This window comes from Ranitomeya imitator, chromosome 5, assembly GCF_032444005.1.
Source record: "Ranitomeya imitator isolate aRanImi1 chromosome 5, aRanImi1.pri, whole genome shotgun sequence".
Lineage (NCBI taxonomy): Eukaryota > Metazoa > Chordata > Amphibia > Anura > Dendrobatidae > Ranitomeya > Ranitomeya imitator.
In genome coordinates this window covers 456744310-456759585 of record NC_091286.1, presented here as the reverse complement: position 1 = coordinate 456759585, position 15276 = coordinate 456744310, and the positions used below count along the sequence as shown (strand labels likewise).

General features: G+C 45.7%; 1 protein-coding gene across 2 annotated transcripts in view; it reads left to right on the top strand.

Annotated features, from left to right (window-relative positions):
* The window catches only part of FXR1 (FMR1 autosomal homolog 1), a 95318-nt gene that overhangs the window by 46816 nt on the left and 33226 nt on the right, over positions 1–15276 (top strand). For both annotated transcript variants that reach the window (XM_069727252.1, XM_069727253.1), the window contains exon 4: positions 13126–13197. In XM_069727252.1, coding sequence (XP_069583353.1) covers positions 13126–13197 — 72 coding nt within the window. The remainder of the gene's footprint in view (positions 1–13125; positions 13198–15276) is intronic.

The following is a 15276-nucleotide window of genomic DNA, read 5'->3' as shown; positions in this document are numbered from 1 at the left end:
GAAAAATCATTTTATGTTATTTGGTTTCTAAATTCTTCCTGAAAAAATCATTTTATTTTATTTTGTTTCTAAAGTCTCCCTGAAAAAAAAAATAAAAAAATAAAAAAAAACAGTGGGAGATTAATATTTACACTTGTGCTTCAGTGACAGTCCTGCGTGTGTGGCATCTCTCTCATTTGTTGCCACCAAAAACAGAGTGTGTAACATTGTGCCTGATTTTCCTTGCGGTCTCACCCACCTGTAAAGGGGTAGCTAAATCATACTGAAGTTATAGCTCACCGTGTAAGTTGTGTGACAGCAACAAATACCGTTAGTTTGGTTACGTTTTTAAAACAATGAGGAAGTCTGGTGGAAGAGGTCGTGGCCGGGGGCGTTCATTGTCAGCTGGTAATGAGGGTAGTGGTAGTGGTGGAGCATCAGGTGGTCGTGGGAAAAAAAATATTGCTCCTAAGTCTGGAGCTGTGGAGCCAGGTTCGTCGTCTGGCTACACAAGGCCTCGAACGCTCCCTTTTCTGGGAGTAGGAAAACAGCTTTTAAAGCTGGAGCAGCAAGAGCAAGTTTTGGCTTATCTTGCTGACTCAGCCTCTAGCTCTTTTGCCTCCTGTCGTGAAACTGGTAAATGTAAAAGCAGCGCGTCGTTTGTGGATGTTCACGGTCAGGGACAAGGCGCTTCCTTGTCCTTTTCAGCAAAAACAACAACAAGAGAGAAGAATGCAGCAGGCGACACAACGGGTTACTCCATGGAGCTCTTTACACATACCGTCCCTGGCTTAGAAAGTGAAGCAGTTAACAGTCCATGCCCATTACAAGTTGAATCTGACATGGAGTGCACTGATGCACAGCCACAGCCAGACTACTATGCTGGTCCTTTGACTCAGACCACAACATTGCCCTCGCAGGGTGCTGATCAAGAATCAGACCCTGATGAGACTATGTTGCCCCATCACGAACGCTATACCACCGACCGACACGGTGACACAGACGAAGTTGCACACGAGCTACAAGAAGAGGTAATAGATGACCCAGTTCTTGACCCCGATTGGCAGCCATTGGGGGAACAGGGTGCAGGCGGCAGCAGTTCTGAAGCGGAGGAGGAGGGGCCGCAGCAGGCATCAACATCGCAACAGGTTCCATCTGCCGGGCCCGTATCTTGCCCAAAACGCGTGGCAAAGCCAAAACCTGTTGGAGGACAGCGTGGCCATCCGGTTAAAGCTCAGTCTGCAATGCCTGAAAAGGTATCCGATGCTAGAAAGAGTGCAGTCTGGCATTTTTTTTAAACAACATCCAATTGATCAGCGCAAAGTCATCTGTCAAAAATGTTCAACTACCTTAAGCAGAGGGCAGAATCTGAAAAGTCTCAATACAAGTTGCTTGCATAGACATTTAACCACCATGCATTTGCAAGCTTGGACTAACTACCAAACGTCCCTTAAGGTTGTAGCACCCTCGGCCAATGAAGCTAGTCATCAACGCAACATCCCTTCTGGCAGTGTAGGGCCACCGTTTTCCGCACCACCTGCAGTATCTGTGCAGGTTTCTTTGCCAGGCCAAAGCAGTGTCGGGGTCAGGGAATCGCCAGTTTCGTAGTAGGAAACACTGCATCTAGGGCACCGGCGGCAACAATACCATCTCCCACCGTCTCTGTCTGCCATGTCCACGATCTCCAGCTCTCCAGTCCAGCTCACCCTACATGAGACTATGGTTAGAAAAAGGAAGTACTTAGCCTCGCATCCGCGTACACAGGGTTTGAACGCCCACATAGCTAGACTAATCTCGTTAGAGATGATGCCCTACCGGTTAGTTGAAAGCGAAGCTTTCAAAGCCCTGATGGACTACGCTGTACAACGCTACGAGCTACCCAGTCAACACTTTTTTTCCAGAAAAGCCATCACAGCCCTCCACCAGCATGTGAAAGAGCGCATCGTCCATGCACTCAGGCAATCTGTGAGCACAAAGGTGCACCTGACAACAGATGCATGGACCAGTAGGCATGGCCAGGGACGTTGCGTGTCCATCACGGCACACTGGGTGAATGTTGTGGATGCAGGGTCCACAGGGGACAGCAATTTTGGGACAGTTCTGCCTAGCCCACGGTCTAGGAAACAGTTGGCTGTAGCCGTTCGCACCCCCTCCTCCTCCTCCTCGTCCTCCTGCAGAAGCGAGAGCTCGTCCACAGACCGCAGTCGCACAACCACTCCATCCGCAGCTGCCACTGTTGCACACCAGGTCTCCCATTATGGGGCAGCTACTGACAAACGTCAGCAGGCTGTATCGGCTATGAAGTGTTTGGGCGACAACACACACCGCGGAAGTTCTGTCCGAGTTCTTGCAGAAAGAAACGCAGTCGTGGCTGGGCACTGTAGATCTTAGGGCAGGCAAGGTAGTGAGTGATAACGGAAGGAATTTCATGGCTGCCATCTCCCTTTCCCAACTGAAACACATTCCTTGCCTGGCTCACACCTTAAACCTGGTGGTGCAGTGCTTCCTGAAAAGTTATCCGGGGTTATCCGACCTGCTCCTCAAAGTGCGTGGACTTTGCTCACATATCCGCCGTTCGCCCGTACACTCCAGCCGTATGCAGACCTATCAGCGTTCTTTGAACCTTCCCCAGCATCGCCTAATCATAGACGTTGCAAGAAGGTGGAACTCAACACTGCACATGCTTCAGAGACTGTGCGAACAGAGGCGGGCTGTTGTTTTTGTGGGAGGATACACATACACGGGCAGGCAGTAGGATGGCAGACATGGAGTTGTCAGGTGTGCAGTGGTCGAAGATTCAAGACATGTGTCAAGTCCTTCAGTGTTTTGAGGAATGCACACGGCTGGTTAGTGCAGACAACGCCATAATAAGCATGAGCATCCCCCTAATGCGTCTGCTGATGCAAAGTTTGACGCACATAAAGGATCAGGCGTCTGCAGCAGAGGAAGAGGAAAGCCTTACGACAGTCAGGCATTGTCTGGCCAGGGCAGTGTACAGGACGAGGTAGCGGGCGACGAGGAGGATGATGGGGATGATTATATTTTTAATGAGGAAGCTTTTCCGGGGCCACTGGAAATTGTTGGCGCGGCAAGGCCGGGTTCTGGTTTTTGGAGGGACACAAGTGACGTGGATTTGCCTGAAACTGCCCCTCAACCAAGCACAACCGCAGATTTGACAACTGGAACTTTGGCCCACATGGCGGATTATGCCTTACGTATCCTCAAAAGGGACACGCATTACTAAAATGATGAACGATGACGATTACTGGTTGGCCTGCCTCCTTGATCCTCGCTATAAAGGCAAATTGCAAAATATAATGCCACATGAGAACTTGGAACTAATATTAGCAACCAAACAATCAACTCTTGTTGACCGTTTGCTTCTGGCATTCCCTGCACACAGCGCCCGTGATCGTTCTCACACGAGCTGCAGGGGGCAGCAGATCAGAGGTGTTAGAGGGACAGAAATCAGAAGTGGCGTTGGCCAGAGGGGTTTTCTGACCAGGTTGTGGAGTGATTTTGCTATGACCGCAGACAGGACAGGTACTGCAGCATCAATTCAAAGTGACAGGAGACAACATTTGTCCAGTATGGTTACAAACTATTTTTCATCCCTTATCGACGTTCTCCCTCAACCGTCATTCCCATTTGATTACTGGGCATCCAAATTAGACACCTGGCCAGAATTGGCAGAATATGCATTGCAGGAGCTTGCTTGCCCGGCAGCTAGTGTCCTATCAGAAAGAGTATTCAGTGCTGCAGGTTCAATACTAACAGAAAAAAGGACTCGTCTGGCTACCCAAAATGTAGATGATCTAACCTTCATTAAAATGAACCACAACTGGATTTCGAAATCTTTTGCCCCACCTTGCCCGGCTGACACCTAGCTTTCCTATGAAAAGGTCTTGCCTGTGGACTATTATGAATGACTTTTCCAATCTCGTAATTTGCTGCACCTGATTGTCCAGCATACGACATGTTTACCCCTCCCTAAATGGCCAAACTCCCCACACGGGGCCGTGGTATCGCCACTTGGCGCCAGCACCCGTGAGAGTGCTGTTTTTTTTCTGAAGAGGTGGGTGTGCCCGCTTTTGGTCGACGGCACTGCCACTGGGTCCCTCATAGTACAATAAAGTGTCTCTGGCGGTGGTGGTGCGCACCCAACGTCAGACACACCGTTGTAATATGAGGGGCCCTGGGCCTGTACCGCCGGCCACAAGACAGTCCCCCCCCCCCCAGGTCAAACAGTGCTCTACCACTTGCAAAATTATCTCTCTCAGCTCCACCAATGTTTAGTCTATGCGCTGACATCCTTCAATGCCTGGCACTGACAATACCATTGTATTGACATTTTTGTTATGTTAGGCCTTCGAAGCCTGTCTGCGGTCCCTCCTTCCACTAGGCCTCCACTGACCATTGTACTGCTGCCCGTGTACCCCTGGAACCAATGTAAAAGTGCCTACAGCCTGTCCAATTTGTTATGTTAGGCCTTCGAAGCCGGTCTGCGGTCCCTTCTTTCTACTACAACTACACTGACCAGACCACTGCCGCCCGTGTACCCCTGTAACCTATTTTAACCCCTTACCGGCATCGGACGTACTATACCGTCCGATGCCGACTCCCCTGCTTTGATGCAGGGCTCCGCGGTGAGCCCGCACCAAAGCCGGGACATGTCAGCTGTTTTGAACAGCTGACATGTGCCCGTAATAGGCGCGGGCAGAATCGCGATCTGCCCGCACCTATTAACTAGTTAAATGCCGCTGTCAAACGCAGACAGCGGCATTTAACTACCGCTTCCGGCCGGGCGGCCGGAAATGACGTCATCGCCGACCCCCGTCACATGATCGGGGGTCGGCGATGCTTGTGAATGGTAACCATAGAGGTCCTTGAGACCTCTATGGTTACTAATTGCCCGTCGCTGTGAGCGCCACCCTGTGGTCGGCGCTCACAGCACACGTGCAATTCTGCTACATAGCAGCGATATGCAGATCGCTGCTATGTAGCAGAGCCGATCGCGTTGTGCCTGCTTCTAGCCTCTCATGGAGGCTATTGAAGCATGGCAAAAGTTTAAAAAAAAAAAGTTTAAAAAAATGTGAAAAAAATAAAAAAAACATAAAAGTTTAAATCACCCCCCTTTCGCCCCAATCAAAATAAATCAATAAAAAAAAATATCAAATCTACGCATATTTGGTATCTCCGCGCTCAGAATCGCCCGATCTATCAATTAAAAAAAAGTATTAACCTGATCGCTAAACAGCGTAGCGGGAAAAAAATTCGAAACGCCAGAATTACGTTTTTTTGGTCGCCGCGACATTGCATTAAAATGCAATAACGGGCGATCAAAAGAACGTATCTGCACTGAAATGCTATCATTAAAAACGTCATCTCAGCACGCAAAAAATAAGCCCTCAACCGACCCCAGATGATGAAAAATGGAGACGCTACGAGTATCGGAAAATGGAGCAATTTTTTTTTTTTTTTTTTTTTTTTTTTTTTAGCAAAGTTTGGAATTTTTTTTCACCACTTAGATAAAAAATAACTTAGTCATGTTTGGTGTCTATGAACTCGTAATGACCTGGAGAATCATAATGGCAGGTCATTTTTAGCAGTTAGTGAACCTAGCAAAAAAGCCAAACAAAAAACCAATGTGAGATTGCACTTTTTTTGCAATTTCACCGCACTTGGAATTTTTTTTCCCGTTTTCTAGTACACGACATGCTAAAACCAATGATGTCGTTCAAAAGTACAACTCGTCCCGCCAAAAATAAGCCCTCACATGGCCAAATTGACGGAAAAATAAAAAAGTTATGGCTCTGGGAAGGAGGGGAGCGAAAAACGAACACGGAAAAACGAAAAATCCCCCGGTCATGAAGGGGTTAAAGTGCATACAGCCAAATTTTTTTCTCTATTTTACAATTATAAAGCCCAGATGGACTACGCTGTACCACGGTAAGAGCTACCCAGTCATCACTTCTTTTGCGAGAAAAGCCATCCCAGCACTACAGCATCATGTAAAAATCTGCATTCTCCATGCTCTCTGGCTATCTAATAGTAGAAAGGTGCACCTGACAACAGATGCATGGACCAGTAGGCATGTCCACGAAAGGTTAGATGTCCATTACGGCGCACTGGGTTAATGTTGTGGATGCATGGTCCACAGGGGACAGCCTACAAAGTCTGTCTGCAGTCCCAAATATAAATTGTCCTCCGCTTACCACACCAATGCTGCCTGTGTACCCCTGGAACATTTCATAAACTCCATTGACCAAAATTTGGGGTTTACAGCCTACTACCAGTGTCTGCCGCTCCAAGGTGTTCCCCGGGTTGCCTTTTCTGAGCTTTGATCTTCAGGCTCTTAAGTAGTTGTTGAAAACAACACTGCATTCGGCCTACAAGTTGGGTCTGGGGTGTAGAGATGGTGTGTTCCACTCCAAGGTGTTCCCCAGGTTTCCTCGCCATTTCTGCGATCTTAATGCTCTCGTTTAGTAGTTGTTGGAAACTACAGTGCATTAGGCCTACAAATTGGGTATGGGGTGTAGAGAGATGGAGTGTTCCACTCCAAGGTGTTCCCCAGGTTTCCTCACCATTGCTGCGATCTTAATGCTCTCGTTTAGTAGTTGTTGGAAACTACAGTGCATTAGGCCTACAAATTGGGTATGGGGTGTAGAGAGACGGTGTGTTCCACTCCAAGGTGTTCCCCAGGTTTCCTCTCCATTGCTTCGATCTTCCTGCTCTCGTTTAGTAGTTGTTGGAAACTACAGTGCATTAGGCCTACAAATTGGGTATGGGGTGTAGAGAGATGGTGTGTTCCACTCCAAGGTGTTCCCCAGGTTTCCTCGCCATTGCTGCGTTCTTAATCCTCTCGTTTAGTAGTTGTTGGAAACTACAGTGCATTAGGCCTACAAATTGGGTTTGGGGTGTAGAGAGATGGTGTGTTCCACTCCAAGGTGTTCCCCAGGTTTCCTCGCCATTGCTTCGATCTTCCTGCTCTCGTTTAGTAGTTGTTGGAAACTACAGTGCATTAGGCCTACAAATTGGGTATGGGGTGTAGAGAGATGGTGTGTTACACTACAAGGTGTTCTCCAGGTTGCCTTTCCTGAGCTTCTATCTTCAGGCTCTCATTAAATTGTGGTTAAATGGAACAACTGCATTTGGCGTACTAGTTGGGTTGGGGCCTACTATCGGTGTCTGCCACTCCTTGCTGTTCTCCTGGTTTCCTGTCCTGAAATTCCATTTTCAGGCTCTCGTTAAGTAGTTGTTAATGTTAGACTGCATTTGGCCTACTAGTTGGGTTGGGGCCTACTATCGGTGTCTGCCACTCCTTGCTGTTCTCCTCCACTGAACAAAGCTGTGCCGCCTGTTTACTACGGTTGCCAATTTTGAACTGCATTTCGACTACTTACTGATTTGGGCCTACTCTCTGTGTCAGCCTCTCATTCCAGTTGTCCTCCACTGCAATGCCCCCTGGTTAGTCCTGTGTTACCAATTTTGAACTGCATTTAGCCCACTTTATTCTTTGGGCCTATATCTGTGTTTCCTCCTCATCCTGCCCATTGCCCAGCCAGTGATAGATGAGTCTGCTGGTACATTGACCCATAACGCTAAATTCCCCGTGCACGCTACACAGCAAGATTGTGACCCTGCTGAAAGTCAGGTTCCTCTTCCCGCATACCATACCACCTTACACGGGGACAAAGAGGAAGGTGCAGATGAAAGTGCAGGTTCCTTCATCAGGTGGGGGGAGGAATACTAGTTGGCGACGTCACTGGCACAGGGCCTCTCATAGTACGCAAAAGTGTTGCTGCCGGTGGGAGGCGCCCCCGCCGTGCAAACACCACTGTACTTTGAGGGGCCCATTGCCAGTGCCAACGAGTGGCCCCCCCCCCTGCTTGCTCAGGATCACAGCACTTGCAAAGTTGAAATACTTTCCTCTCCCTGCTCCACTGCCGTGACGCGTTCCAGATTTCCTGGGCCCACTAATTACTTGAACCAGCCCTACCCCCCACAACTTTAGCCAAATGACCCCCAATTTCAAATGCCTTCCAATTATTATAAGCTAAATTACGATTGACAAGCTTCAGTAAAAAGAATGGATGTTTTTGCCATTAAAATGGGCAGTGTAGGTGTTTTCCTGGCCTCCACTCACTGCCGACTATGCTCCACCATTGACTTGCATTGGGTTTCGTGTTTCGGGCGATACCCGACTTTTCGCGATAATCGGCCGATTCCACTCGACTCTACTTCTAAGATAGTCGGGTTTTGCGAAACACGGCTCGACTCTGAAAAGGTCAAGGTCGCTCAACCCTACACGTGAGCATTGGCAGCATTGCTGTATCAGTCACCTTGGTTGAATATTCCATCAACATAGGACCTACTTGTTTTTATACAAGGGTCCTCCACTTCTTCCCAGAATTATCATCACTTTACTTCAGGGAGATTCTCAGATCTTGGCTCCACAACACATACTTATTGGAATCGAATGTCTTTGCTTTTGGAACCCAGACATACAGGTGCTTCTCACAAAATTAAAATATCAAAAAGTGAATTTATTTTAAAATCAATACAAAAAAGTGATACTCGGATATTCTATAGAGTCATTATTAACAGAGTGATCCATTTCAAGTGTTTATTTCTGTTAATGTTGATGATTATGGGTTACAGCCAATGAAAACCCAAAAGTCGATTATGTCAATAAATTAGAATAATTAACAGAAAACGCATGCAAAGGTTCCTAAGCGTTTAGGAAGTAGGCTCCACAATCATGGGAAGACTGCTGATTTGACAGATGTCCAGAATGCAGTCATTTACACACTGCACAAAGAGGGTAAGCCACAAAAGGTCATTGCTAAAGAAGTTGGCTGTTCATAGTGCTGTATCCAAGCATATTAATGGATAGTTGAGTGGAAGGAAAAAGGGTAGGAGAAAACGGTGCACAAGCAATCTGGATAACTGCAGCCTTGAAAGGATTAAGAAAAGGCCATTCAAAAATTTTAGGGAGATTCATGCAGCCGGAGTCATTGCTTCAAGAGCCACCACACAGACTTATCCAGGACATGGGCTACAAGTGTCGCTATCCTTGTGTTAAGCCACTCATGACCAAGAGACAATGCCAGAAGCCTCTTAACTGGGCCAAAGAGAAAAAGAACTGGACTGTTACTTAGTGGTCCAAGGTGTTGTACAGACATGATAGAGCTTCTTTTGAAAATTTAGCAGCCTTGTGTGGATTTCATTGATGCGCTTCATCTCCCTAATTCTCTTCACTCCTTACTCCCAGATTATACTTTCCTGTGCCTTGTTACTCCTAATTACTCTCATTTAAGTCAATCCTCCCAATTCCTCCTTATTTTGTTGTCTTTTGCCTGATGATTGTAGCTTATGTTATACAAAATGATTTATATACTGTTCTAAAAAATAAATATACAGTATATACTCGAGTATAAGCAGAGGTACCAAATTTTGCCACGGAAAACTGGGTAAGCTTATTGACTCAAGTATAAGGCTATGTGCAAACGTTAAGGATTTTTCAAGTTTTTTCGCTATAAAACGCGATAAAACCGTGAAAAAAACGCATACATTAAGCATCCTATTAGAATGCAATCCGCAATTTTTGTGCACATGTTGCATTTTTTCCGCCGCGGAATCGCATTCGTGAAAAAAACCGCAGCATGTTAATTCCATGTTCTGTCTCCGTAATTCCGCACACATAGGAATGCATTGATCCGCTTACTTTCCACATGTGGCTATGCCCACCATGCGGGAAGTAAGCGGATCATGTGCGGTTGGTAACCAGGGTGGAGGAGAGGAGACTCTCCTCCAGGCCCTGGGAACCATATACCTGTAAAAAAAAGAATTAATCGTGATATTCTCACCTTCCGGCTTCCCTCGCAGCATTACCGCTCATCACGATGCTTCCGTTCCCAGTGATGCTTTGTGGCAATGACCTGTGATGACGTGGGTCTCGCAAGTCCGCTACGTTATCTGAGGTCATTGCCGCTAGGCATTAATGGGAACGGGAGCATCGCGAGGAGCGGGAACGCTGCGAGGGATGCCGAATATCACGATTTATTTATTATTTTTAACATTAGATCTTTTTACTATTGATGTTGCATAGGCAGCATCAATTGTAAAAAGTTGGTCACACTTGTCAAACATTATGCTTGACAAGTGTGACCAACCTGTCAATCAGTTTTTCAAGCGATGCTACAGATCGCTTGGAAAACGCTAGCATTCTGCAAGCTAAAAGCGCATGTAAAACTCTAGGTTTAGTGGGAAAGCTCATGCGTTATACCAGCGGCCCAGTTGCTGAATTGCCGGTCTCATCTTGTATACATGGCTCTGCTCGCCCCGTCCACTCTTGTATGCATGGCTCGTCTACCCCCCTTCCGTCCTTGTATGCATGGCCCCCCTGTCCCATCTTGTATGTGTGGCTAGGCTCCTCTGTCCTCCCCCCCCCGTCCTCCTCTGTCCTCCCCCCCCCCCCCCCGTCCTCCTCTGTTCCCCCCCCCCCCCCCCCGTCCTCCTCTGTCCACCTCCCGTCCGAGGGCATTAATCAGAGAGGCAGCATAAGAGACCAAAGGTAACTCTGAAGGAGCTACATAGACTGGAGTATCCGTCCGTACAACCACAATAAGGCCGGGGTCACACTAGACTGTAATACGGACGAGTGCAATTCGCTAAAAAATCGCATAGCGCTCGTCCCAATGTTAATCTATGGGGCAGCTCCCATCATCCGATATTTTCTCGGCCATATTTAGGATCCGAGTGAAATCGCAGCATGCTGCGATTGTCAGCGTATCTCGGCCGACAATCGCCAATGAAAGTCTATGGGGGCGAGAGAAAAACTGTTTACACATGGACCATCAGTGTGACTTGCGAGAAATATGCAGCGGTGTTCTATAGAAAAGCCGGCATTTCAGTGCGGTGTACAGTAAAATCACGCTGACCTCATTGAATAGATAAAATAAATGTCTACACATAGTATAGGGGTATATATACAGGGTATATATATAACCTGTAGTTACCTTCAGTCGCGGTGATGCGCCCTCTGCTGGATCTCCTCATATGAACTCTAGCGTGGGAAAACATTCTGAAAAGTTCCCAGGCTTGAGTTCATATGAGGACATCCAGCAGAGGGTGCATCACCGCGACTGAAGGTAACTACAGGTCATTGACCTACATTCCATTAATTCCCCAGAGTTTTACAGAGAATACAAGCAGAAGCTCTGCTAATGCAGCTGTGCTAAAATTAGTTAACCCCTTCAGATGGATTTACAGCGTGGGACGAGACTGATCATCGGAAGGTATGGGATATTGTTTTTTTAATTTACCTTTTTTACAGAACGAGGGTCTTCAGGTAGATTACCAGTATAATAAAATATTACAAAAACCTGTGTATTTATTTCATTAAAATACTTTGTAATAATGTGTGTGTTTTTTAACCATTTCATACTATTGGATTAATAATGGATAGGTGTCATAATTGACGCCTCTCCATTATTAATCTGGCTTCATGTCACCTTACAATAGCAAGGTGACATTAACCCTTCATTACCCCATATCCCACCGCTACACGGGAATGGGAAGAGAGTGGCCAAGTGCCAGAATAGGCGCATCTTCCAGATGTGGGGCTGGGGGCAGATGTTTTTAGCCAGGGGGGGTTTGGGGGCAAAAACCTTGGACCCTCTCAAGGCTATTAATATCTGCCCTCAGTCACTGGCTTTACCACTCTGGCGGAGAAAATTGCGCGGGAGCCCACGCCAATTTTTTTCCGTGATTTAACCCTTAACTTTAGCTAGGGCGCCCAAATTTTGCACATACACACACTACTAACATTACCATGTCTCGTATCATGTCGGGTTTGGGAAGGAGATGGCAAAAACCGGCAATTGAATATATGTGTGTGTGTTTACGATTACTTGAGCCCATGGATCCATTGTATGTCCGTTTTGCAAGCCTGCGAGAAAATCTCACCAAACGAATGCCATACGGATGTCACACAGATCATTTGAGGCGAGAGAATCGCATCCTCGCACTGCACACGGATCACTGTTAACATTTGTGCGATTCTCGTCCGTGAAAAACAGACCGTTTTTTTTATACGTTGTGTGTGTCCCCGGCCTAAGCCTTACACTCCATAGAGGTGGCCTTTATGGAAGGGTGGGCAGAAAAAGCCCTTTACTTAAACACACAAGTTGTAAGGCTCGTTTTAAGTTAGTTTGCCAAAAGACTTATGGGATACTCCCCAAATGTATGGATGAAGGTGCTGTGGTCAGATGAGACCAAAATTGAACTTTTGGCCACCAAATGCTTTCTGGTTCCAAACAAACACCATCAGTCTCAATGTGGCGAATTTTGAAAAAACGGATCCAGCAAAATTTGCTGCCGGATCCGGTTTTTTCTCAGACTTGTATTGACGACGGATGGCCTCACATTTCATCCATTTTTCGACAGAAAATGGTTTTCCCGGCAGCCCGAGAAAATGGACATATTATCGTTTTTTGTTTACGTCAAAAAATGGACAGCAACGGAACAGTCACTGTCTGTCGTTTGCTAGAATGAAACCCTATGGCGCCGGATCCGTCAAATGATGGACGCCAGCGACGGATTCTGTTTTTTTTTTTTGTTTTTTTTTTTAAGGATCCAATTAGCTGGATAAGCTAGTCGGATCCGTCGTAAAAAAACGGATCCGTCGCATCAGTTTTTCACAATCTGCGACAGATCCGTTGTTTTCAACTTTCGACGAATTGTGACTGATGGGGGAAAAAGACTGATGTGTGAAAGCAGCCTTAGGATAAAAACTTCAGTGTTCGTATTTATAGTTTGCTTCACAAAAAAAAATCTAATGTTCATAGTTGTAGGCATGTTCTTTACATGAATTCATGGAAACTTTTAAAAATAATAAAATAAGGGAAAATTCCAGGTTGAAGTAGCAAAGCACGAAACATGCCAAGGGGGTGAATACTTTCCCATGCCACTGTATATTATCTATTTTTTTCATCACTTTTAGTGAAGAAAAAATATTTACTCTGTGGATCTCATACACTTTTTGAAGACACCCAACTTGTATAGTTACCATAAATGTAGAATGATGTATTGTTTGCTTTGCATTGTAATCTGTCATCATACTTTTTTTTTTTTTTTTAATAGGTTTACTCCAGAGCAAATGACCAAGAGCCTTGTGGATGGTGGCTTGCGAAAGTCCGAATGATGAAAGGAGATGTAGGTTTCTATCTCTGCCTGTGTATTTGGTTGTTTTTCCCCTTTTACAGGCACTATGGGTATTCATGTTTATTGATTTTATTAAAACCACTCACGCCATAGCCTGTTCTCGCCTTCCTGATCAGGCCAATATTTTCAATTCTGTCACATTATGAAGTAATAACTCAGGAACGCTTCAACGTGTCCCAGTGATTGTGAGATTGAGTGGTAAGTTGAGGTCAATATTTTTTGTGTTCCTTTGTGAAAATGTTGAAATTTTGGCAAAAATTTAGAGAATTTCACAATTTTAAAGCTTATAATTATTAAAATAATTTAGTTATGTCCACACACAAAATAATAAATGGCATTTACCACATCTCTACTTCACATCACCTTAATTTTTGAAACAGTAATTTATTTTTCCGTCAATGGCCATGTGAGGGCTTATTTTTTGCGGGACGAGTTGTACTTTTGAACGACATAATTGGGTTTAGCATGTCATGTACTCGAAAACGGGAAAAATTTCCAAGGGCGGTGAAATTGCAAAAAAAATGCAATTTCGCACTTGTTTTTTGTTTGGCTTTTTTGCTAGGTTCACTAAATGCTAGAACTGACCTGCCATTATGATTCTCCAGGTCATTGAGTTCATAGACACCTAACTTGTCTAAGTTCTTTTTTTATCTAAGTGGTGAAAAAAAAATTCAAAAGTTAGCTAAAAAAGAAAAAAAATGGCGCCATTTTCCGATAACTGTAGCATCTCCATTATTCGTGATCTGGGGTTGGGTGAGCACTTATTTTTTGCGTGCCGATCTGACGTTTTTAATGATGCCATTTTGGTGCCGGTGCTTTTTTTTAATCTCCCGTTATTGCATTTTAATGCAATGTGATGGCGACCAAAACATAATTCTGGCATTTTGCCTTTTTTTTTTTTTATGCATAATGCATAACACAGTGCGGGGCGAGGATTCAGTAACAGGGTGGCCGCACTGCACGCACAGGCGCAGTCAGGAACCCGGCATCTGAGCTATGACTGCCAATTCTCAATGCGCCTGCCCCAGGCAGGCACGCACAGCGCAGGCGCCGGATTTAAGAACAACAGCGCGCAGGGGGCGGCGACCATCGCCCCAGAAGAGATGAGTGACGGCAGTTGGGCGCTTCACAGAGGAGGCTTCAGACCCGCCTCCGTGGACAAAGATAGGTATTTTTGAAAAGTTTCAAAGCGCTTTATTTTAGTAATACATGAACACAGACTCAGCTGTGGAGGATATCCACTAATCATCAGATTCCAGATACCAGAGACAGTGGACACAGACGGTCACTTCCAGCTTGGGATGCCTAGCGACTGCAGGCCCCATATTCTGTATGGGCTTACACTTGTAATTTCTGTGCCCGTTGGCACTTCCTTCCATGTGACTCCCCTGATGATTCTCCATGACCGGAGTTGAAACGCGTAGGGAGGAGGAAACTATATTTCAAGAGGATTTGGGACTTTGCCTTCATATACATTGGGTGTGTTGGTCCCCTATAGTGATGTCCATTTGGGGCCTGTCCTTGTCAGGACAGGAGTTACACAGGGGCTACAGGGTAGACATGTGAATTTCAGCGCTGCCTCCTTTCACAAACCTGGATCTCTACTGTGTTGTGCGGAAGTATACAGTGTCCGGCAGCTTGGGTGAGATCAAACCATTACATTTTATATTGAGCACTGGTTCACCTGAGCACTTTATATTTCCTTTTTGTTTGTGTCCTGTTGGGTGTACATTTTTTTTAGTATTTATCATTAAAGGTTATGTTTTATTAGTGGATATCCTTCACAGCTGATTCTGTCTTGAGCCAGAGGGTATATGTATGGTGTGATTGTCACACACTATTGCTTCTCTTAATACATGAACACAAAACTAAAAGAGCCACCTTGTTAGAATACAGCATTACTGCTGCACAAGGTGGCTCTTTTAGTTTATAACGGCTGGAGGGGGGTGACAGTGGCCCTTTAAGTGTTCAACAGTGCGCAGGATAAATGTTATGAGCATTTTACATAACAGATGACAGACTTTAGTGGGGACTTGCTTTTTTGTGGATGGATTTTGAGCTTTTGTTAAC